The sequence below is a fragment of the Zophobas morio genome, unplaced genomic scaffold (assembly GCF_036711695.1).
Source record: "Zophobas morio isolate AGI-343-1 ecotype UQ-CSIRO unplaced genomic scaffold, CSIRO_AGI_Zmor_V1 ptg000004l, whole genome shotgun sequence".
Lineage (NCBI taxonomy): Eukaryota > Metazoa > Arthropoda > Insecta > Coleoptera > Tenebrionidae > Zophobas > Zophobas morio.
In genome coordinates this window covers 6504645-6531328 of record NW_026972109.1, presented here as the reverse complement: position 1 = coordinate 6531328, position 26684 = coordinate 6504645, and the positions used below count along the sequence as shown (strand labels likewise).

Here is a 26684-nt window from a genome sequence, read left to right as displayed (position 1 = left end):
ATCAGTTTTATCTTAGCAAGTACTAGCCCCGCCCACCCCCAGTCTTCTCATTCTAAAGATTAATTTTATTTCTGTAAAGTATAAGATCATTTATTTATTCAGACCGGATAAAATTAATCACTGAAATGAAAGCCGGGTGGATGGGTGGGGCTACTTATGTTGTCCTATGGAGTGGAATCGGAAACTAATAGAATATAGGATGTGAAAAAAGTAAAAAAAAGCGCTCACCATAAATTGTTTGTAAGACTATTCTGGCGATTTTGGAAAAGCGATAGAAATTTTCAAAGAAACGAAGCTTAAAATGACTTCTGGTTGTCGAAAGCTACAAGAAAATGTCTAGCTAATTTTGGAAAATGGTTGAAAAATGGTCAAAAATGTCAAAAGTGTAAAAATCAAAATGCTAGCCCCGCCCACCCACCCTCTGTTTTCTTGGAAGATATGACATTTGCCAAAAACAATCTCGTCTTATCAAGTACTAGCCCCGCCCACCCGCCCTCTGTTTTCTTAAGTATGTCATTTGCCAAAATCAGTTTTATCTTAGCAAGTACTAGCCCCGCCCACCCCCAGTCTTCTCATTCTAAAGATTAATTTTATTTCTGTTAAGTATAAGATCATTTATTTCATTCAGATCGGATAAAATTAATCACTGAAATGAAGGTCGGGTGGGTGGGCGGGGCTAATTATGTTCGTCTATTGAGTGGAAGTGGAAACTAATAGAATCTAGGATGTCAAAAAAGTAAAAAAAGCGCTCACCGTAAATGTTTTGTTATACTATTTGCTAATGGAACTGTAAAAATTAATATGTTTCAACTAGCGATTTTGGAAAAACGATAGAAATTTTCGAAGAAACGAAGCCTAAAATGACTTCTGGTTGTCGAAAACTACAAGAAAATGTCTAGCTAATTTTCGAAAATCTTTGAAAAATGGTCAAAAATGTCAAAAGTGTCAAAATCAAAATGCTAGCCCCGCCCACCCGCCCTCTATTTTTTTGGAAAATATGTCATTTGCCACAAAGAGTCTTATCTTATCAAGTAGTAGCCCCGCCCACCCTCCCTGTGTTTTCTTAGGGGCTATGTCATTTGCAAAAATCAGTTTTATCTTAGCAACTACTAGCCCCGCCCACCCCCAGTCTTCTCAGTCTAAAGATTAATTTTACTTTTGTTAAGTATTAGATCACTGATTTCATTCAGACCGGATAAAATTAATCACTGAAATGAAGGCCGGGTGGGTGGGCGGGGCTAATTATGTTATTATGATATTATGTGGATACTAATAGAATCTAGGATGTGAAAAAAAGTAAAAAAAAGCGTAACCGTAAATATTTTGTTATACTATTTGCTAATGGAACTGTAAAAATTGATATATGTAATTCAACTGGCGATTTTGGAAAAACGATAGAAATTTTCGAAGAAACGAAGCCTAAAATGACTTCTGCTTGTCGAAAGCTGCAATAAAATATCTAGCTAATTTTCTAAAATGGTTGAAAAATGGTCAAAAATGTCAAAAGTGTCAAAATCAAAATGCTAGCCGCGCCCACCCGCCCTCTATTTTCTTGGAAGATATGTCATTTGCCAAAAACAGTCTTATCTTATCAAGTGCTAGCACCGCCCACCCGCCCTCTGTTTTCTTAGAAGATATGTCATTTGCCACAAACAGTTTTGTCTTAGCAAGTATTAGCCCCACCCACCCTCAGTGTTCTCATTCTAAAGATTAATTTTATTTTTGTTAAGTATAAGATCATTCATTTCATTCGGACCGGATAAAATTAATCACTGAAACGAAAGTCGGGTGGGTGGGCGGGGCTAATTATGTTCTCCTATGGAGTGGAAGTGGAAACTAATAGAATTTAGGATGTCAAAAAAGTAAAAAAAAGCGCTCACCGTAAATATTTTGTTATACTATTTGCTAATGGAACTGTAAAAATTGATATATTTCAACTGGCGATTTTGGAAAAACGATAGAAATTTTCTAAGAAATGAAGCCTACAATGACTTCTGGTTGTCGAAAACTACAAAAAAATGTCTAGCTAATTTTCGAAAATGCTTGAAAAATGGTCAAAAATGTCAAAAGTGTCAAAATCAAAATGCTAGCCCCGCCCACCCGCCCTCTATTTTCTTGGAAGATATGTCATTTGCCAAAAACAGTCTTGTCTTATCAAGTACTAGCCCCGCCCACCCGCCCTCTATTTCCTTAGAGGGTATGTCATTTGCCAAGATCAGTTTTATCGTAGCAAGTATTAGCCCCACCCATCCTTAGTCTTCTCATTCTAAAGATTAATTTTATTTTTGTTAAGTATAAGATCATTCATTTCATTCAGACCGGATAAAATTAATCACTGAAATGAAAACCGGGTGGGTGGGCGGGGCTAATTATGTTATTACGTTATTATGTTATTATGTGGAAACTAATATAATCTAGGATGTGAAAAAAGTAAAAAAAAGCGTAACTGTAATTTTTTTGTAATACTATTTACTAATGGAACTGTAAAAATTGGTATATGTATTTCAACTGGCGATTTTGGAAAAACGATAGAAATTTTCGAAGAGTGTCAAAATCAAAATGCTAGCTCCGTCCACCCGCCCTCTATTTTCTTGGAAGATATGTCATTTGCCAAAAACAGTTTTGTCTTAGCAAGTATTAGCCCCACCCACCCTCAGTGTTCTCATTCTAAAGATTAATTTTATTTTTGTTAAATATAAGATCATTCATTTCATTCAGACCAGATAAAATTAATCACTGAAATGAAGATCGGGTGGGTGGGCGAAGCTAATTATCTTCTCCAATGAAGTGGAAGTGGAAACTAATAGAATCTAGTATGTGAAAAAATTTAAAAAAAGGGCTCATCGTAAATTTTTTGTTATATTATTTGCTAATGGAACCGTAAAAATTGATATATTTCATCTGGCGATTTTGGAAGATAGAAATTTTTGAAAAAACGAAACCTAAAATGACTTCTGGTCGTCGAAAGCTACAAGAAAATGTCTAGCTAGTTTTCGAAAATGGTTGAAAAATGGTCAAACATGCCAAAAGTGTCTAAATTAGTCATATCTTATAAAATGCTAGCCCCGCCCACGCGCCCTCTATTTTCTTGGAAGATAGGTCATTTGCTAAAAACAGTCTTGTCTTGTCTTGTCAAGTACTAGCCCCACCCACCCGCCCTCTATTTTCTTGGAAAATATGTCATTTGCCAAAAACAGTCTGGTCTTATCAAGTACTAGGCCCTTTGTTTTCTTGGAGGGTGGGTGTGCGGGGCTAATTGTGTTCTGCTACGGAGTGGAAGTGGAAACTAATAGAATCTAGGATGTGAAAAAAGTAAAAAAAAAACCTAATCGTAATTTTTTTGTTATACTATTTGCTAATGGAATTGTAAAAATTGCTATATTCCAATTGGCGATTTTGGAAAAGCGATAGAAATTTTCGAATTTTTGGATGTCGAAATCTATATTTAGAAAATGGTTGAAAAATTGTCGAAAATACCTAAAGTAGATTCCATCAAGTTACTGAAGTAGTTCACGTCATACAACTACTTAAGTAGTTTATAATTGTTGAAAAAAGCGTTATTACTTTTTTACAGCCAATTCAAGTCCGAGAATTCGACCCTTCGAAGAAGTCCCTCATCACACACCTCGGCGTTTACAGCTCCAACCCCGACAAAACCAAAAAAATCGTCGACCTCGCTGTCACCCTTGAAAGCGGGCGTCGCGTCGCCTGCGACGTGGGCGACGCCGACCCTGAACGCATGGCGCCCCCGAGAGTCGAAGAGTACATCCAGGAGGTCTTCGCCAACAGCAACATCAAAATCCACGTACAATAATTCAACCTTGTGTATTACATGTTGCCTACACAACAATTTGCAGGTGATCAACAGCCCCCAGCAGCTCGCCAAAGAATACCCCCTCTTCGACGCCGTCAACCGCGCCGCCTCCGTGGTCAAGCGCCACCACGGCCGCATCGTTTTCCTGGAGTACGCGCCCCCGGATCCGTCCAAAATCAAAGAAACTTTGTACTTGGTGGGCAAGGGGGTGACGTACGACACCGGCGGCACCGATGTGAAAATCAACGGGGCCATGGTGGGAATGTCGAGGGATAAGTGTGGGGCGGCGGCGGTGCTGGGTTTCATGCAGATCGTGAAATTGTTGCAACCGGAGGACGTGAAGGTGGTGGTGGGCGTAGGGCTGGTGAGGAATAGCATAGGGGCTAATGGGTATGTGGCCGATGAGGTGCTGACGTCCAGGGCTGGAGTCAGGGTTAGAGTGGTCAACACGGATGCGGAAGGCAGGATGATCATGGCGGATGTGTTATGCAAGGTGAGTCGGAGTATATTGGGTTGTCTATGTAGAGTACTTTTTAGTAAATTTTGTTAGTGTATTTTGGGTTGCGGTTATTACTTTTGAATGTTTCATGTCTGCATTATGGGTTGCCTATATTTATGTTAAGAAACCACAACATTTTAGTTAAATAGATAATAATCGATACTTTTTTATTGTTTATAGACATAATTTGGCAGATTCGTAGTTGTGCAGTTGCAAAATTTTATGGTCGAAAACTTTTACCCAAATCATTGAACTTTAAATGACTGCGGATCGCGTAATTAAGCTTCGCTGTCCGGAAAATAATAAAAGTAGGAAAGTCCTCATTATCATAATTCTTTGTTTTTGGCGCACAACAATTACCTTTTGTTATCAGAGGCAGCCGCGGCACTAGTCAGCGTCCGGAAAAACAAACAAATAAAATCCATTTTCCACAAACCAGACAATGAAAGCTATTTATATCCCCGCCTTGACAAATTATTTATTAATTACTGTTCGCTCCGAGCATAAAATTACTGAAAAATGTGCATTATCCAAAGCACGTGCTGGACACATTACACTACAAGTGCCACTCACGTTTTTCGTTACGTAATTATATTGTATCGATGATTTGAACAAACACGTGTGACATTTAACCGGTAAAAATACAAATAAATGCATAATCGAATAAGCATTAAAGAGAGAAGTTATGCATTTTTGCTTTTTCTATTGGTTATTACTTTTTTTTATACTAATTAAATCGAACCGTTGGAAATGCTTAACAACTATAAATAATCATTATCGATTTTTAAATTCATTATTCACTGTTTATTTACATTTTTATGCCGCAGACTTGGAAATGTTGTGATTATAGTAATAGTGAACAGTTAAAAATTACAGTTGAATCGAACGGTGATGATGTCGCCTTTGGTCATCGAGGATGAATGTGCACGCACAATGTGATGACATGCTATTTTTATGCAGTTTTATTTACTTATTTTTTTAATTTAAACATTAAGTTGTTTGCGGCGCACTGGCGTCAAGCGAATTCTACGCGTTACATTAATCCCACAATTTTAAAAATTACAAATTTTGGCACTAGTTTGGCTTAGAACTGTACACCTAGTTTTAAATATTTATTAGTTATTCCGGATATTTTTGAGATTTTTTCAAACATTTGATCCGAATTTCGTTTTTTCCCCCTGTAGTACTAATTTTTTTAAACCTGGATGTATTTTTATTTGGTTTTTTGGACACACTCATCGCTCACAATTAAGAATTAAGCCCTCTTAAAGTCATAAAATTTACTAAACCCATTTAGTGCCTCTTGACTCGTCGAATCTTAAGGCAGAAATCACAGCTGCACCTATGGAAAATTACCTTAAATCAAATTTTATTTTAAATTCCTCGCATCAGACTCCACCTACTTAACTTAACCTTCAATCATATCTTATGTTGGCCGTGCTTAGCACCTGGTGATAAGGTCGGTAATTTTGTAACTTGTTGCACTGAAAGCGGCAAAATAAGTGACTTAAAATGGCACGCTTTAATTGAAATTAAAATAAGTTTCAGTTTAGTACAAAAATGCACTTTTGAATTCAACGAAGGGCGACTTTGTCTTTTTTTAGGTTTTTTTAACTGGTAATGTACATACCAGAGCCTGGGTGCACTATAGCTGTAATGTAAGTCTCGCCTGCGGCTCGGAATATACTTGGTAACGCAGCTAAAGTCGATGCACAATGAAAAAAACAGGAAAAAAATATGTTGCTAACGGAATACCTGTAATTTCACCTTTCTTGTCAGCCGGCTAATTGTCATCAAAGTTGACATTTGATTAAAACTCCACAAACAAGAATTATTTCTTTTTGTAGGTTAACCATAATTCATAATTGCTGTTGTAGTAAAAACCGCAAATTTGTATGTTGGCAATTCTGAATTATTGGCAGCAGTGTTAACATCTCAGTTCACAGTTGTCAATTTTGTTTCAAACATGACTACTAACTTGATGTCATCAATGTCAACCTGAGAATCAGGTATGCCACCATAAAAATTTAAGTATATTGCCAACTTGGTCACTGTATAATATGGTCTTCAGTTGTGGTTTTTGAGTCGATATATGTATATTTTGGAATTGATTAAAAATATCTCAAAAAAATTAAGTAATAATAATACAGCTTGTAGAAGGTTATTACATTCAGTGAATTTTTTTGCAAAAATTCGTATGCCCAAGGGAAAACTCAAATCGGATTCATACACCACAAGTTTCGGAGTATATTACTGTACAACATTTTAATAATTTTAGTGTAGAAACTTCTTAGATGACGTCATCAAATTGTTGGTACATGATATCCCTAATATATATTTGAGAACAATCGGGTCAGTAGTTTCGAAGATTAACTGTCTAATAAAAATCGACACAGAGCACAGACGACAGACCAATGAACACGGAATGCCAATTTTTTCGTACTTTAGGGGTCATAAAACGTCGAGAAAACGTTAAAGTAATCAGTCGCCCGATGGACACTATCACAATACCTCTGAGTGTAAGCGAATTAAGTTTAATAAATCACACGTATTTTTATTTTAACTTAACATAAGTCACCTTAGAAAACCACATGACCAAATATTTTTAAAGGTTGTGAAAAAGTCTTAGAGCCTTTTCGTATTTTTGAAGATATTTGAAAAATCTCAGGGTTCCTGGTATTTTATTTTTGAAAGAGATAAAAATTCTTATCTAACCCTAAAGTTCTAAAGTATACAACAATAGGTCTCCCGTTTCTGTCTCTCTGTGAGTCGTTTACCATTCGTCTTTGCCGTTGTTATAAATTTATGATTTTTTTTTTGTAAAACTCCACATGTCGAAGGTAAAAAATAAAGGTGTTTATGTAATGAAATTGAAGTAGGATTTACCTTTGCAAAATTTTGAGATGATGTCATCAAATTTTTGGTGGGGATGATCAGACAAATTTTGGTTTTGACCATTTACATGATATTCCTAAATTACATGTAAAAGCTTACAACAATCAGTTCCTGAGATTACAGACCATAGACGATAAGCAGACAGACAGATAGACAACTGTTTATACAGTGTAATTAATTTTATAAATTGTGAGTTTTCTCATCTTATTTTAAATGGGGCATTAGGTATTTTACATCTCTCAAGTCAGGGTTTAATACCAGGTTTGTTGGAGTTTGTTTACGTTTAGTATAATTTTAAATTTAGAGGCATTTTGCAAAATATTTTACAGGGTGTCCCACTTCAAGTTCCTCACTTTTATTTTTCATTTTTCCGACTTTTTAACTTTCATTTTCTTGATTTTATTTTACAATGTTGCGTTTTTCCTTTTCCTTTATTTTATCAATGTTTTTTGGATTTTATAATTTTTCGATTAATCAATTCTTCAAATTTTGAATTTTTGATTTTTCAATTCCCAAATTTTCCAATTTTAAAAATTTTTAATTTTACAGTTTTTGAATTTCTCAGTTATCTGCTTTCCCGATTTCTTTAATTTTCAATTTTTCGGTTTCGATTTTTCAATTTTTTAATTTTTTGAAGGTTTCATTTTATACTTTTTCGATTTTTCATTTTTGATTTTTCGGTTTTATAGTTTTGCAATTTTTCTAATTTTATGATTGAAAAAGTTGAAAAATCAAAAATTGAAACAATGAAAGAGAAAGTTAAAATTCGAAAATAATTAATGATTTGAAAAATTGGAAAGAAGAAAATATGAATCGAATCGAAAAACTAGAAAATTCAAAAAATTTAAAATCCAAAAATTGAAAAATCGAATAAATGAGAAAGTTTTAAAGTCGGGTAATTGAAAAATGGACAATTCTGAAATCGTAAAATTGAAAAAGTGATTTTTTTTTTAAATAATAAGTATTATTAGATCTGATAATACATGTTTCAAATCAAAACTAGAAACATATGCACATCAAAAATTGAAGAAACGGAAAATTCAAAAATCTGAAAGTTGGAAAGTCGTAAAATTCAAAACCCAAAAATTGCTAAACGAAAAATTGTAAAATCCAAACAATAAAAAATTTCACATTGAAAAAAGAGAAATTATAAAATCAGTACACTGAAAAACCGATAAATCGTAAAAAATTAAGAAAACAAAAGCCGAAACGAAAAATTGCAAATCAAAAATTTGAAGAAATGAAAAATTGTTAAATCTAAAAATCGAAAAATTAAAAATTGGAAACTCGCGATATTACAGTTCGGAAAATTACGAAATCTAAGAATTGAAACAAACTGGAAAACCGAAAAATGAAAAAATTGAAAATTCTGAAGAACTGAAGAAACGAAAAATTGAAACAATGAAAAACTAAAAAACGAGAAAGTTAAAATTCGAAAATAATTAATGATTCGAAAAATTGGAAAAAAGAAAAAACGAATCGAATCGAAAAACTAGAAAATCCAAAAAATTAAAAATCCAAAAATTGAAAATCGAATAAATGAGAAAGTTTTAAAGTCGGGTAATTGAAAAATGGAAAATTCTAAAATCGTATAATTGAAAAAGTGATTTTTTTTTATAATAAGTATTATTGGATCTAATAATACATATTTCAAATCAAAACTAGAAACATATGCAGACCAAAAATTGAAGAAACGAAAAATTCAAAAATCTGAAAGTTGGAAAGTCGTAAAATTCAAAACCTAAAAATTGCTAAACGAGAAGTTGTAAAATCCAAACAATAAAAAATTTCACAGTGAAAAAAGAAAAATTATAAAATCAGTACACTGAAAAACCGATAAATCGTAAAAATTAAGAAAACAAAAGCCGAATCGAAAAATTGCAAATCGAAAATTTGAAGAAATGAAAAATTGTTAAATCTAAAAATCGAAAAATTAAAAACTGGAAACTCACGATATTTAAATTCGGAAAATTACAAAATCTAAGAATTGAAACAAACTGGAAAACCGAAAAATGAAAAAATTGAAAGTTCTGAAGAACTGAAGAAACGAAAAATTGAAACAATGTAAAACTAAAAAACGAGAAAGTTAAAATTCGAAAATAATTAATGATTCGAAAAATTGGAAAGAAGAAAAAACGAATCGAATCGAAAAACTAGAAAATCCATAAATTTAAAAATCCAAAAATTGAAAAATCGAATAAATGAAAAAGTTTTAAAGTCAGGTAATTGAAAAATGGGCAATCGTAAAATTGAAAAAGTGATTTTTTTAAATAATAAGTATTATTAGATCTAATAATACATATTTCAAATCAAAACTAGAAACATATGCAGATCAAAAATTGAAGAAACGAAAAATTCAAAAATCTGAAAGTTGGAAAGTCGTAAAATTCAAAACCCAAAAATTGCTAAACGAGAAATTGTAAAATCCAAACAATAAAAAATTTCACATTGAAAAAAGAAACATTATAAAATCAGTACACTGAAAAACCGATAAATCGTAACAATTAAGAAAACAAAAGCCGAAACGAAAAATTGCAAATCGAAAATTTGAAGAAATGAAAAATTGATAAATCTAAAAATCGAAAAATTAAAACTGAATATTACAATTCGGAAAATTACGAAATCTAAAAATTGAAACAAATTGGAAAACCGATAAATTGAAAAAACAAAAAAAAAATCGTAAAATTGCAAATCGGAAAATTTAAGGAAGAAAAATTGAAAAAAACTGGAAATAGAAAAACAAAAAATATAAAATCGGAACATCAAAAAATATAAAGAAAAATTGCAAAATCTAAAAAGTGAAAATTGAGAAATCGCAAAATGAAGAAATCGAGAAATGTAAAATATGAAGAATCGGGAAAGAGAAGAATCAAAAAATCGGGAAACCCCAACACAGAAATACCGAAAAATTGAAAATTTAGAAATTGTAAAATTGAGAAATTGAAAAATCGAGAAATTGAATAATAAATATCCTGAAATAGCCCAAAACAAAAAAATCGAAAAATTGAAAAATAGAAAAAAGTTCAAGATTCAAAAATTGAAAATCGAAAACTCAAAAATTTTAAAAATCAAAAAATTAAGACATTGAAGAATTCAAAAACTGAGAAATCGAAATATTGAAAAGTTAGGAAATCGACAAATATGAAAATCAAGAAAACATTTAATTTAGAATTTGAGAAATCGAAAAATTGAAAATTTAGAAACGTCAAAAGTTGAAGAATTGAAAATTTTTAAAATAAAAAAATTGAAAAGTCGAAAAATTGAAAGATCGTAAAACTAAAACGTCGGAAACTTGAGAAATCGCAAAATGAAAAAATCCAGAAATCGAAAATAAGAAGAATCGAGACACTGAAGAATAAAAAAATCGAAAAATGCCAACACTGAAATACCTAAAAATTGGAAATCTAGAAATTGAAAAATCGAAAAATTTAAAAATGTATTTACTAAAATAAAACTGATTTTGGCAATGACAGATGCTCTAAGAGAAGAGAGGGTGGGTGGGCGGGTTCGTTTTTCCTTTCCCTTTATTTTATAAGTGTTTTTTCGATTTTATAATTTTTCGATTATTCAGTTCTTCAAATTGTGAATTTTTAGTTAGTTGAATATTTAGTTTTTTCGATTTTTAAATTTCTCAGTTTTTAATTTTACGATTTTTCAGTTTTTAGATTTTTTGAAGGTTTCATTTTATACTTTTTCGATTTTTCCTTTTTGAATTTTCGGTTTTAGTTTTGCAATTTTTCTAATTTTATGATTCAAAAAGTTGAAAATCAAAAAATTGAAAATTCGAAAAATTAATAATGGAAAACTAAAAGATCGGAAAAATAAGAAAAATTTAAAAACTGAAAAAATGAAAAATTGCAAAATCGAAAAATTGCAAATCGAGGAACTGAAGAAACGAAAAATTGAAACAATGAAAAACTAAAAAACGAGAAACTTAAAATTCGAAAATAATTAATGATTTCAAAAATTGGAAAGAAGAAAAAATGAATCGAATCGAAAAACTGGAAAATCAAAAAAATTGAAAAAATGAAAAAGTGATTTTTTTTAAATAATAATTATATAAAAATCGAAAAATTGAAAAATGGAAGAAAAATTTAAGAATAGAGAAACTGAAAAATCGAGAATTCGAGAATCATTTTTTGTAAAAGTTAGTCATCAGTATTTACTAAAATAAAACTGATTTTGGCAATGACAGATGCTCTAAGACAAGAGAGGGTGGGTGGGTGGGGCTGGTAACTGTCAAGATATGACTGATTTTGGCAAATGACATACCCTCTAAGAAAATAGATGGTGGGTGGGCGGAGCTAGTAGCTGATATTGGCAAATGACCTACTCTCTAGGACAATGAAGGGTGAGTGGACGGGGCTGGTACTTACTAAAATGAGACTAATTTTGCCAAATGCCATACCCTCTAAGAAAATGAAGGGCAGAAGGTACATCATTTGGCAAAATCAGTCTTATTTTGGCAAGTATTGGCCCCGCCCACCCACCCTTTATTTTCTTCGAGGGTATGCCATTTGGCAATATTCGTCTTATCGTAGTAAGTACTGGCCCCGCCAACCCGCTCATTATTTTCTTAGAGAGTACGTCATTTGCCAAAATTAGTCTTATTTGGGCAAGTACTAGCAAGTCCATTAAAGCATAACTAACTAAACACTAATTCCTGCCTTGTGCATATAAGTAAGCTCGTAATGTTCCTAAGTTTTAATCATTTTTTGTAAAAGTTAGTTGTCAGTATTTGCTAAGATAAAACTGATTTTGGCAATGACAGATGCTCTAAGACAAGAGAGGGTGGGTGGGCGAGTTCGTTTTTCCTTTCCCTTTATTTCATCAATGTTTTTTCGATTTTATAATTTTTCGATTATTATAGTTCTTCAAATTTTGAAGTTTTGATTTTTCACTTCCTAGATTTTCCAATTTGTTAAAATTTTCAAATTTTTGAATTTCTCATTTATCTGCTTTCCCGTTGTCTTTAATGTTCAATATTTCGATTTTTAAATTTCTCAATTTTTAATTTTTCGATGACATACCACTTAAGAAAGGAGAAGGTGGGTGGGTGGGGCCGATAGCTGTCAGGATAAGACTAATTTTGGCAAATGAGATACCCTCTAAGAGAAGGGCGGGTGGGTGGGTGGAGATAATAGCTGCTAAGATAAAAGTGATTTTGGCAAATGACATATCCCCTAAAAAAAGACAGGGTGGGTGGGCGGGCCTAGTGCCTGCCGAGATAAGACTGATTTTAGCAAATGACGTATCCTCTAAGATATTTAATTAAATTTTTATAAGAAAAGACACTAGAGGCTCCAAAGATCTCTCAAATTCTTCTCAAGCAGGAATACCCAGAACTTCAAGATTGTTTTAAATTTTCCAAAAAAAACGGGGTCCCAAAATTAACTCAAAAACAGTCCCCAAAATTGTTTTAAATAATTTACAAAACAAAAATTACCATGGGCTTCCAAAATAATACAAGGGTCTCCCGGATTAAAAAAAAACAAAAACACCGCGGTACTCAAGACTTTTCCAGACTTCCGGTATAGTAAATTTTATTTAAATTTGATACTTCTATACTTGTGGTTTATGAATCTGTGTCGATTTTTACTATAGGTATCCAGATTAAAAAAAAAATCAAACTTATCAGACCTGTGTACTCTAGGGACGAGGGAAGTCCTACCTAAATAACCTTGTACCAATTTTTTAAGAGGTTTTAAAAGTGTGGACAAAGAATTTATTATTAAAAATAAAAAAAATGTTATCCCAGTGGGCGATAAAGGTATCACTCGCGAAGAACTAAATCCCGCCAAAACCGTCCTACTGCTTTTTAAATTATGAAAATCGTTCCCTAAGTGGTTTCCACATTACATACTTGAACGCTTTAGCTTTTTGCCGCCCATCACATCCATGACAACTTCTTCACCTCAGTTCTTAATTTAATCTTGATGGATCTTTAATCGTCAATTAAATCCAACAACCAGAAAAACCTAAACGTAAGTTAAAACCACAACTCCGGCCACATTTGAAGACCAGGAAGACATCAGTTCCTAAGCAATGTAACAAATTCAAAACTGCAATAGTTTCTCGAGGGCATAATTAATGTTCAATACATCCACATACCCCACGACCAACCTTCGTAATATTTTAACCACGCCTTAAACGATTGAATCGATTTCCGATACCCGCTTACTCCGTTCCTGGCAACCCGGCACTCCAGAGCCCAAAACCGACGCCGTCTTCGGCGGCGCCCCGGGTCCGGATCGCGCCGATTTGTCTTGATTTGAGTAAACTTACGGCGGAGGTGAGCCGAGAACGTGGATGACCTCACGATTTCGGTCGCCACAACAACAGCAACAACGTTGCTAATAATGATGCGTGCCATCCGCGATCGAACCATGTTCAGGCGGATAATAAGCGGCAACTCCGCTTTAATTGGACATTTGTTAAGACACGCGTTTGTTTCCAGATGAAGGAAGCCGCCTTGGAGGCTGTCAACCCGCATCTCTTCACTGTCGCGACGCTGACGGGACACGCATTTTTGGCGGTCGGCGAGGGATACTCCATCGGTAAGGAAACGTAAACAATTATGACGAAAATGAAAAGAGGCCAGCGACCGGTTTCGGCGGGAGTGATAACGAACTGGTTTTTGATTGAAGGATTTGAATGAAAATGAAAATGTGATGGCGGCGAGGCGATGGGACGGCGCGATTAATAAGCGAGGAGCGATTAAGAATGGGCAAAAGATAAAATAAAGTTGGAGGTGGCAGTCGGAGAGGCTTCGACGGAAGCGCACACGCAGAGACTAACATTATCAGTTGTATCTAAGTGACGAAACGTCTTTATTTGAATTAAAAAATCGATAGAAAAGTGCCTGAAAACTTTAAATTAAATATTTTGCCGCTTTTCGACACGGTTCTTGTCCCATCGTTCCTAACAGCAGACTATATGCAGAATCCAGCGTACATCGCTGGGGTAAAGATTAACATTAACATGAATAAAGTATTGGTTTTTTAAATTTATTACCGGTTATTTACTAGTTTCAATCAAATTGTTAGATTTTTCTGTGTTTTTTAATTTCAAGCTATTCGAAATAACCATATTCAGTGAACAAACAATTCTAAAGTTACTCATTACCTTTCACTTATCAAGAGATACTTAAGGGAAACACCATATAAGGTTCATCCTATAATAAGTTTATTTCCTAAGGCCATATACATATCCGGATGTGGAAAAACATCAATAATGCGTAAGCATGACAATCAGTAAAATAAAATTCATTGTGCAATACAGGAGAAAAATCATTTAAATCGTATATTGTATGGTTTAATGAAAATATTTTAATTATATTTGTGTTTTTTCATTAAAAATCGGTCTATCATGGTTTTAGAAATATCCGGTTTCAAAATCGAATTTTTAAAATAGCTCAAAAATTGCCATATTTCGTTTTGGAGATTTTGGAAAAATGATAGGTGTTTTCAAAGATAACTTCAGGGGACCGAAATCAACAAAAACATCTCTTTTGCTAAATTTCGAAAATAATAATAATAATAATAATAATAATAATAGGACTTTATTAAATAATAATAGGCGAAGTCTAGCCATAGGCTATTCCACTTAACCTTAGATTTACAACAAAATAAAACTAACCAAACAGTTTGTACAGAAAAACGGATTAAATATCTAGACAGGAGTTAGCTAGGTAATGATCAAATTAAACAATTTAAACTAATTAAAACTAAATTAAATTAAATTAAATTTAATAATAATCCATAATTAGAAACTAAATTTATACAAATAATAATAATAATAACAAAAAGTTAACAACAAGCAAGAGAACCACAATAATAAACTTAAACCTAAGTATTAATCAAGCATTTTTTAATTTTTTTCCTAAAACAATTGATGGAAGAACTCGAATTAAACTCTAATAAAAATTTATTGTAAACTTTGATAATATTGTTAATGTTCGAGAAAAGGTCAAAATTTTCTGTGTTCGAAAAGTTGAGTTTGGCGATTTTGCCTAAAAATCCACAAAAAATTCTCAGCAATAGATTTTCACAAGCTGAATTTACGAATATGGCATGCTGATGGACCTGGTCCAAGATGGAGAACTATCATCGAAAATTCCGAGACTATTGTAGTATTTTTGCCAATTCTAGAAAAACTAGAATATCAAAAATTATGAAAAAAAATGGTGTTTGTACAATAATGATCGATCTATTAGCGAAAAGAGTCCCAAATTAATACGAAAACTGGTTTTAGAAATATCCGGTTTCAAAGTTAAAATTTGAAAATATCTCAAAAATTGCCATATTTCGTTTTGGAGATTATGGAAAAATGGTAGGAATTTTCGAAGAACTGGAGTAGTAAAAAATTTCAGGGGATCGAAATGAACAAAAAATCTATGCTAAATTTCGAAAGTGCTCAAAAAAAATCAACGTTTTCAAAGAGTTCGAAATGTTGAGTTTGCCGATTTTGCCTAAAAACCCACAAAAAATTTTGAGCAATAGATTTTAACGAGCTGAATTCACAAATATGGCATGTTGAGGAACCTTGTCCAAGATTGAGAATTATCATCGAAAATTTCGGGACTATCGTAACATTTTTGGCAAGGACGTATTTAGCCCAATTCTAAAAAAACTAGGAGGCCAAAAAATCATGTTTGTGCAATAATGATCGGTCTGTCATCGAAAAAAGTCCCAAATTAAAACGAAAACTGGTTTTAGAAATATTCGGTTTCAAATTCAAATTTTTAAAATACCTCAAAAATTGCCATATTTGGTTTTCGAGATTTTGGAAAAATGGAAGGAATTTTCGAAGAACGGGAGCCGTAAACAACTTCAGGAGATCGAAATCAACAAAAAAATCTTTGGTAAATTTCGAAAGTGCTCCACAAAAGGTCAAAATTTTCAAAGTGCTCAAAAAATTGAGTTTGGCGATTTTGCCTAAAAAGCCACAAAAAATTCTGAGCAATAGATTTTCACAAGCTGATTCACAAATGTGGCATGTTGATGGACCTGGTCCAAGATGGAGAACTATCATGGAAAATTCCGAGACTATTGTAGTATTTTTGCCAAGGACGTATTTAGCCCAATTCTAGAAAAACTAGAAGGTCAAAAATTATGAAAAAAATCGTGTTTGTACAATAATGATCGATCTATTAGCGAAAAAATTCCCAATTAATACGGAAACTGGTTTTCGAAATATTCGGTTTCAAAGTTAAATTTTTAAAATATCTCAAAAATTGCCCTATTTCGTTTTAGAGACTTTGGAAAAATGGTACGAACTTTCGAAGAACTGGAACCCTAACAAATTTCCGAGGATCGAATCAACAAACAAATCTTTGGTAAATTTTGAAAGTGCTCGAGAAATGATCAAAATTTTCAGTGTTCAAAAAGTTGAGTTTGTCGATTTTGCCCAAAAATGCAAAAAAAATTCTGAGCAATAGATTTTATTGAGCTGAATTCATAAATACAGCCTGGTCCAAGATTGAGAACTATCATCGAAAATTCCGCGACTATTGTAGCATTTTTGCCAAGGACGTATTTAGCCCAATTCTAGAAAAACTAGAAGGCCAAAAATTATGAAAAAAATCGTGTTTGTGCAATAATGATCGATTGATCAACGAAAAAACTCCCAAACTAATACGGAAACTGGTTTTCGAAATATTCGGTTTCAAAGTTAAATTTTTAAAACATCTCAAAAATTGCCATATTTCGTTTTAGAGACTTTGGAAAAATGGTACGAACTTTCGAAGAATTGGAACTCTAACAAATTTCAGAGGATCGAACCAACACACAAATCTCTGCTAAATTCTGAAAGTGCTCGAGAAATGATCAAAATTTTCAGTGTTCAAAAAGTTGAGTTTGTCGATTTTGCCCAAAAATGCACAAAAAATTCTGAGCAATAGATTTTATCGAGCTGAATTCACAAATATAGCCTGGTCCAAGACTGAGAACTATCATCGAAAATTCCGCGACTATTGTAGCATTTTTGCCAAGGAAGTATTTAGCCCAATTCTAGAAAAACTAGAAGGCCAAAAATTATGAAAAAAATCATGTTTGTGCAATAATGATCGATTGATCTGCGAAAAAAGTCCCAAATTAATAAGGAAACTGGTTTTCGAAATATTCGGTTTCAAAGTTATATTTTTAAAATATCTCAAAAATTGCCATATTTCGTTTTAGAGACTTCGGAAAAATGGTACGAACTTTCGAAGAACTGGAACCCTAACAAATTTCAAAGGATCGAACCAACACACAAATCTCTGCTAAATTCTGAAAGTGCTCGAGAAATGATCAAAATTTTGAGTGCTCAAAAAGTTGAGTTTGTCGATTTTGCCTAAAAATCCACAAAAAAATCTGAGCAATACATTTTATCGAGCTGAATTCATAAATATGGCATGTTGGTCCAATATTGAGAACTATTATCGAAAATTCTGAGACTATTGTGGCATTTTTGCCAAGGACGTATTTAGCCCAATTCTAGAAAAACTAGGAGGCCAAAAATAATGAGAAAAATCATGTTTGTGCAATAATGATCGGTCTGTCAGCGAAAAAAGTTCCAAATTAATACGAAAACTGATTTTCGAAATATTCGGTTTCAAAATAAAAATTTTGAAATATCTCAAAAATTGCCATATTTAGTTTTGGAGGTTTTGGAAAAATGGTAGGAATTTTCAAAGAACTGGAACCGTAAAAAACTTCATGGGATTGAAATCAACAAACAAATCTTTGCTATATTTTGAAAGTGCATGAGAAAAGATCAAAATTTTCAGTGTTCAAAAAGTTGAGTGTGTCGATTTTGTCTAAAAATTCACAAAAAATTCTGAGCAATAGATTTTAACCAGCTGAATTCACAAATATGGCATGTTGATGGACCTGGTCCAAGATTGAGATCTATAATCGAAAATTCCGAGACTATCGTAGCATTTTTGCCAAGGATGTATTTAGCCCAATTCCAGAAAAACTAGAACGCCGAAAATTATGACAAAAATCATGTTTGTGCAATAATGATCGGTTTATCAGCGAAAAAATTTACAAAGCAATACGAAAGCTAGTTTTCGAAATATTCGGTTTCAAAATAAAATTTTTAAAATATCTCAAAAATTTAGTTTTGGAGATTTTGGAAAAATGGTAGGAATTTTCCAAGAACTGGAACCGTAAAAAACTCCAGGGGATCGAAATCAACAAACAAATCTTTGCTAAATTTTGAAAGTGCTCGAGAAATGATCAAAATTTTCAGTGCTCAAAATGTTCAATTTGTCGATTTTGCCTAAAAATTCACAAAAAATTCTAAGCAATAGATTTTAACCAGCTGAATTCACAAATATGGCATGTTCAGGGACCTGGTCCAAGATTGAGATCTATAATCGAAAATTTCGAGACTATCGTAGCATTTTTGCAAAGGATGTATTTAGCCCAATTCCAGAAAAACTAGAAGGCCGAAAATTATGAGAACAATCATGTTTGTGCAATAATGATCGTTTTATCAGCGAAAAAATTTACAAAGCAATACGAAAACTAGTTTTCGAAATATTCGGTTTCAAAATAAAATTTTTAAAATATCTCAAAAATTGCCATATTTAGTTTTGGAAATTTTGGAAAAGTGGTAGGAATTTTCGAAGAACTGGAGCCGTAAAAAATTTCAATGGATCGAAATCGACAAACAAATATTTGCTAAATTTTGAAAGTGCTCGAGAAATGATTAAAATTTTCAGTGCTCAAAAAGTTGAGTTTGTCGATTTTGACTAAAAATCCACAAAAAATTCTGAGCAATAGATTTTATCGAGCTGAATTCATAAATATGGCATGTTGGTCCAATATTGAAAACTATTATCGAAAATTCCGAGACTATTGTAGCATTTTTCCCAAGGACGTATTTGGCCCAATTTTAGAAAAACTAGAAGGCGAAAAATTATGAGAAAAATCATGTTTGTGCAATAACGATCAGTTTATCTGCGAAAAAAGTTCCAAATTAATACGAAAACTGATTTTCGAAATATTCGGTTTCAAAATCAAAATTTTAAAATATCTCAAAAATTGCCATATTTAGTTTTGGAGATTTTGGAAAAGTGGTAGGAATTTTCGAAGAACTGGAGCCGTAAAAAACTTCAGAGGATCGAAATCAACAAACAAATCTTTGCTACATTTTGAAAGTGTCAGAGAAAAGATAAAAATTTTCAGTGTTCAAAAAGTTGAGTGTATTGATTTTGCCCAAAAATTCACAAAAAGTTCTGAGCAATAGATTTTAACCAGGTGAATTCACAAATATGGCATGTTGATGGACCTGGTCCAAGATTGAGATCTATAATCGAAAATTCCGAGACTATCCTAGCATTTTTGCCAAGGATGTATTTAGCCCAATTCCAGAAAAACTAGAACGCCGAAAATTATTAGAAAAATCATGTTTGTGCAATAATTATCGGTTTATCAGCGAAAGAATTTACAAAGCAATACGAAAACTAGTTTTCGAAATATTCGGTTTCAAAATAAAATTTTTAAAATATCTCAAAAATTGCCATATTTAGTTTTGGAGATTTTGGAAAAATGGTAGGAATTTTCCAAGAACTGGAACCGTAAAAAACTCCAGGGGATCGAAATCAACAAACAAATCTTTGCTAAATTTTGAAAGTGCTCGAGAAATGATCAAAATTTTCAGTGCTCAAAATGTTCAATTTGTCGATTTTGCCTAAAAATTCACAAAAAATTCTAAGCAATAGATTTTAACCAGCTGAATTCACAAATATGGCATGTTGATGGACCTGGTCCAAGATTGAGATCTATAATCGAAAATTCCGAGACTATCGTAGCATTTTTGCAAAGGATGTATTTAGCCCAATTCCAGAAAAACTAGAACGCCGAAAATTATGAGAAAAATCATGTTTCTGCAATAATGATCGTTTTATCAGCGAAAAAATTTACAAAGCAATACGAAAACTAGTTTTCGAAATATTCGGTTTCAAAATAAAATTTTTAAAATATCTCAAAAATTGCCATATTTAGTTTTGGAGATTATGGAAAAATGGTAGGAATTTTCGAAGAACTGGAGACGTAAAAAATTTCAGGGGATCGAAATGAGCAAAAAAATCTATGCTAAATTTCGAAAGTGCTCAAAAAAGGTCAAAATTTTCAAAGAGTTCGAAATGTTAAGTTTGCCGATTTTGCCTAAAAACCCACAAAAAATTTTGAGCAATAGATTTTAACGAGCTGAATTCACAAATATGGCATGTTGATGAACCTTGTCCAAGATTGAGAATTATCATCGAAAATTTCGGGACTATCGTAGCATTTTTAGCAAGGACGTGTTTAGCCCAATTCTAGAAAAACTAGGAAGCCAAAAAATCATGTTTGTGCAATAATGATCGGTCTGTCAGCGAAAAAAGTCCCAAATTAAAACGAAAACTGGTTTTAGAAATATTCGGTTTCAAATTCAAATTTTTAAAATACCTCAAAAATTGCCATATTTCGTTTTCGAGATTTTGGAAAAATGGAAGGAATTTTCGAAGAACGGGAGCCGTAAACAACTTCAGGAGATCGAAATCAACAAAATAATCTTAGCTAAATTTCGAAAGTGCTGGAGAATAGGTCAAAATTTTCAAAGTGCTCAAAAAGTTGAGCTTGGCGATTTTGCCTAAAAACCCATAAAAAATTCAGAGCAATAGATTTTCACAAGCTGAATTCACAAATATAGGATGCTGATGGACCTGGTCCAAGATGGAGAATTATCATCGAAAATTCCAAGACTATTGTAGTATTTCAGCCAAGGACGTATTTAGCCCAATTCTAGAAAAACTAGAAGGTCAAAAATTATGAAAAAAATCGTGGTTGTACAATAATGATCGATCTATTAGCGAAAAGACTCCTAAATTAATACGAAAACTGGTTTTAGAAATATCCGGTTTCAAAGTTAAAATTTGAAAATATCTCAAAAATTGCCATATTTCGTTTTGGAGATTATGGAAAAATAGTAGGAATTTTCGAAGAACTGGGGTCGTAAAAAATTTCAGGGGATCGAAATCAGCAAAAAAATGTATGCTAAATTTTCAAAGCGCTCAAAAAAAGTCAAAATTTTCAAAGAGTTCAAAATGTTGAGTTTGCCGATTTTTCCTAAAAATCCATACAAAATTTTGAGCAACAGATTTTAACGAGCTGAATTCACAAATACAGCCTGGTCCAACATTGAGAACTATCATTGAAAATTCCGCGACTATTGTAGCATTTTTGCCAAGGACGTGTTTAGCCCAATTCTAGAAAAACTAGAAGGCCAAAAATTATGAAAAAAATCATGTTTGTGCAATAATGATCGATTTACCAGCGAAAAAAGTCGCAAATTAACACGGAAACTGGTTTTCGAAATATTCGGTTTCAAAGTTAAATTTTTAAAATATCTCAAAAACTGTCATGTTACGTTTTAGAGACTTTGGAAAAATGGTATGAACTTTCGAAGAACTGGAACCCTATCAAATTTCAGAGCATCGAATCAACAAACAAATCTTTGCTAAATTTTGAAAGTGCTCGAGAAATGATCAAAATTTTCAGTGTTCAAAAAGTTGAGTTTCTCCATTTTGCCCAAAAATGCACAAAAAATTCTGAGTAATTGATTTTATCGATCTGAATTCACAAATATAGCCTGGTCCAAGATTGAGAACTATTATCGAAAATTCCGAGAGCATTGTAGCATTTTGCCAAGGACGTATTTAACCCAATTCTTGAAAAACTACGAGACCAAAAATTATGAGAAAAAATCATGTTTGTGCAATAATGATCGGTCTATCAGCGACAAAAGTTCCAAATCAATACAATAAGTGGTTTTCGATATATTCGGTTTCAAAATAAAATTTTTAAAATATCTCAAAAATTGCCATTTTTAGTTTTGGAGATTTTGGAAAAATGGTAGTAATTTTCGAAGAACTCGAACCGTAAAAAACTTCATGGGATTGAAATCAACAAACAAATCTTTGCTACATTTTGAAAGTGCCAGATAAAAGATCAAAATTTTCAGTGTTCAAAAAGTTGAGTGTGTCGATTTTGCCTAAAAATTCACAAAAAATTCTGAGCAATAGATTTTAACCAACTGAATTCACAAATATCGCATGTTGATGGACCTGGTCTAAGATTGAGATCTATAATCGAAAATTCCGAGACTATCGTAGCATTTGTGCAAAGGGTGTATTTAGCCCAATTTCAGAAAAACTAGAACGCCGAAAATTATGACAAAAATCATGTTTGTGCAATAATGATCGGTTTATCAGCGAAAAAATTTACAAAGCAATACGAAAACTAGTTTTCGAAATATTCGGTTTCAAAATAAAATTTTTAAAATATCACAAAAATTGCCAAATTTAGATTTAGAGAGTTTGGAAAAATGGTAGGAATTTTCGAAGAACTGGAACCGTAAAAAACTTCAGGGGATCGAAATCAACAAAACAATCTGTACTAAATTTCGAAAGTGCTCGAGAATAAGTCAAAATTTTCAAAGTGTTAGAAAAGTTGGCTTTGGAGATTTTGCCTAAAACCCACAAAAAATTCTGAGAAATAGATTTTATCGAGCTGAATTCACAAATATGGCATGTTGATGGACCTGGTCCAAGATTGAGATCGATAATCGAAAATTCCGAGACTATCGTAGCATTTTTGCCAAGGATGTATTTAGCCCAATTCCAGAAAAATTAGAACGCCGAAAATTAATATGAGAAAAATCATGTTTGTGCAATAATGATCGGTTTATCAGCGAAAAAATTTACAAATCAATACGAAAACTAGTTTTCGAAATATTCGTTTTCAAAATAAAATTTTTAAAATATCACAAAAAATGCCAAATTTAGTTTTAGAGAGTTTGGAAAAATGGTAGGAATTTTCGAAGGACTGGAACCGTAAAAAACTTCAGGGGATCGAAATCAACAAAACAATCTTTACTAAATTTCGAAAGTGCTGGAGAAAAGGTCAAAATTTTCAAAGTGTTAGAAAAGTTGGCTTTGGTGATTTTGCCTAAAACCCACAAAAAATTCTGAGAAATAGATTTTATCGAGCTGAATTCACAAATATGGCATGTTGATGGACCTGGTCCAAGATTGAGATCGATAATCGAAAATTCCGAGACTATCGTAGCATTTTTGCCAAGGATGTATTTAGCCCAATTCCAGAAAAACTAGAACGCCGAAAATTAATATGAGAAAAATCATGTTTGTGCAATAATGATCGGTTTATCAGCGAAAAAATTTACAAATCAATACGAAAACTAGTTTTCGAAATATTCGTTTTCAAAATAAAATTTTTAAAATATCACAAAAAATGCCAAATTTAGTTTTAGAGAGTTTGGAAAAATGGTAGGAATTTTCGAAGGACTGGAACCGTAAAAAACTTCAGGGGATCGAAATCAACAAAACAATCTTTACTAAATTTCGAAAGTGCTGGAGAAAAGGTCAAAATTTTCAAAGTGTTAGAAAAGTTGGCTTTGGTGATTTTGCCTAAAACCCACAAAAAATTCTGAGAAATAGATTTTATCGAGCTGAATTCACAAATATGGCATGTTGATGGACCTGGTCCAAGATTGAGATCGATAATCGAAAATTCCGAGACTATCGTAGCATTTTTGCCAAGGATGTATTTAGCCCAATTCCAGAAAAACTAGAACGCCGAAAATTAATATGAGAAAAATCATGTTTGTGCAATAATGATCGGTTTATCAGCGAAAAAATTTACAAATCAATACGAAAACTAGTTTTCGAAATATTCGGTTTCAAAATCAAATTTTTAAAATATCACAAAAAATGCCAAATCTAGTTTTAGAAAGTTTGGAAAAATGGTAGGAATTTTCGAAGAACTGGAACCGTAAAAAACTTCAGGGGATCGAAATCAACAAAACAATCTGTACTAAATTTCGAAAGTGCTCGAGAAAAGGTCAAAATTTTCAAAGTGTTCGAAAAGTTAGCTTTGGTGATTTTACCTAGAAACCCACAAAAAATTCTGAGAAATATATTTTATCGAGCTGAATTCATAAATATGGCATGTTGATGGACCTGGTCCAAGATTGAGAACTATCATCGAAAATTCCGAGACTATGGTGGCATTTTTCACAAGGATGTATTTAGCTCAATTCTAGAAAAATTACGAGAGCAAAAATAATGAGAAACAATCATGTTTGTGCAATAATGATCGGCCTATCAGCAAAAAAAGTTCCAAATTAATACGAAAACTGATTTTCGAAATTTTCGGTTTCAAAATGAAATTTTTAAAATATCTCAAAAATTGCCATATTTAGTTTTGGAGATTTTGGAAAAATGCTAGCAATTTTCGAAGAACTGGAGCCGTAAAAAACTGCAGGAGATCGAAATCAACAAACAAATCTTTGCTAAATTTTGAAAGTGTCAGAGAAAAGATCAAAATTTTCAGTGTTCAAAAAGTTGAGTTTGTCGATTTTCCTTAAATATTCACAAAAAATTCTGAGCAATAGATTTTAACTAGCTGAATTCACAAATCTGGCATATTGATGGACTTGGTCCAAGATTGAGAACTATCATCGAAAATTTCGAGACTATCGTAACATTTGTGCCAAGGACGTATTTAGCCCAATTCTAGAAAAACTAGAAAGCCAAAAATTATGAAAAAAATGGTATTTGTGCAAAAATGATTGGTCTATCAGCGAAAAAAGTTCCAAATTAATACGAAAACTAGTTTTAGAAATATTCGGTTTCAAAATCAAATTTTGAAAATGTCTCAAAAATTGCTCTAATTTATATTGGCGATTGTGGAAAAGTGATGGAAATTTTAAAAGAACTAAAACCGCAAAAAACTTCAGGGGATCGAAATCAACAAAAAAAATCTGCTTTAATAAATTTCGAAAGCGATCATGAAAAAGTAAAAAGTTTCGAAGTTTGAAAATTTGAGCTTGTCACAATTTTGCCTAAAATTCCACAAAAAATTCTAGGAGAGAGATTTCGACGAGGTGAATTGACAAATGTGGCCTATTGATGGTCCGGATCCAAGATTGAGAGCTATCACGGAAAATTCCGAAATTATCGTGGCACTTCTGTTAAGGACGTATTTAGCGCATTTCCGGAAAAACTAGGAAGCCAAAAATTATGAGAAAAATCATGTTTAGGCAATAATGATCGGTCTATTAGTGAAAAAAATCTCAAATCGAAAGGACAACTGGTTTTCGAAATATTCAGTTTCAAAGTCAAATTTTGAAAATGTCTCAAAAATTGCAATATTTTATATTGGCGATTTTGTAAAAGTGATGGGAATTTTGAAAGAACTGAAACCGCCTAAAACTTCAGAGGATCGAAATCAACAAAAAAATCTACTTTACTAAATTTCGAGAGCGATGGAGAAAAAGTCAAAATTTTCAAAGTTGAGATCATTGAAAAGTTGGGCCTGTCGCCATATTGCTTAAAATTCCACAAAAAATTCTAGGAAACAAATTTGAACAAGGTGAATTCACAAATGTGACATATTGATGGTCCGGGTCCAAGATTGAGAGCTATCATCGAAAATTCCAAGATTATCGTAGCACTTTTGTTAAGGACGTATTTAGCGCAATTCCGGAAAAACTAGGAGGCCTAAAATTTTGAAAAAAAAACATGTTTAGCCAGTAATGATCGGTCTATCAGCGAAAGAAATCCCAAATCGATAGGACAACTGGTTTTTGAAATATTAGGTTTGAAATTAAATTTTTTTAAATATCTCAAAAATTGCCATATTTCGTTTTGGAGATTTGAAAAGTTGAGTTTTTCGCAAACTGCGACCAGATGAATCGAAAAATATGCCGGGTTTTTTGATTCCGCACCAAGATTTTATTGTTTCAAATAAATGCGATATTATAGTGGAACAAGTAAATTATTATGTCAATCTTCTGATGAAGACATGCAGTGTACGACTATAGATAATAATAGTAATCATAATAATTATTTCATAAGACTTGTTTCTTGTTCCTAAAAATATTATGATTCTTTAATATAAATGAAGTGCACATCATAAATATTAATTTTCCATCAACAGCGCTTCCCGCCTTATATGACTATAAAATTAACACCAAGCCTAATTCAAAAATTCATGTTAGAGTGTAATCAACTTATCATTTCAAAATTTTTTAACCTTAGACAATTTTGTGCATTTTGAATTTCATTTTAGTAATGCAAGTTTCTCATAGTTTAACAAGCATTCCACAACAGGTTTGCTTTTCTTACGCTGCGTCTTATGTTAGATAAGAATGTCACTCGTTTTTACCTAAAAGCAGACTCATCTTAAAGGAAAGCGTGTTTTTGTTGCGTTTATTCAATTCTAGATGAATTTTCACCAAATAAAATAAAATTCCTGGTGTTCCTTCGACGCCCCGGGCAGTTTTTTTCTAGTCGCCAGCTAATAACAAACATTACCATCGTTATGTGGAGCAAAGTCTGTTTTTCTTAGCTGTAAGCAAGTTTAATTGCTCTGATACATAATTAAATAGATCGAAAAAAAAACGCGAAACTGTCCGGTACGA

The 26684-nt window shown here is 32.5% G+C and overlaps 1 protein-coding gene across 1 annotated transcript in view; it reads left to right on the top strand.

Moving 5' to 3' along the window:
- LOC135139230 (putative aminopeptidase W07G4.4) overlaps positions 1 to 26684 on the top strand; it is a 38124-nt gene that overhangs the window by 4149 nt on the left and 7291 nt on the right. Inside the window, exons 3-5 of the mRNA XM_064069386.1 lie at positions 3575 to 3805; positions 3858 to 4307; positions 13666 to 13765. Of these exons, the coding sequence (XP_063925456.1) occupies positions 3575 to 3805; positions 3858 to 4307; positions 13666 to 13765 (781 nt within the window). The remainder of the gene's footprint in view (positions 1 to 3574; positions 3806 to 3857; positions 4308 to 13665; positions 13766 to 26684) is intronic.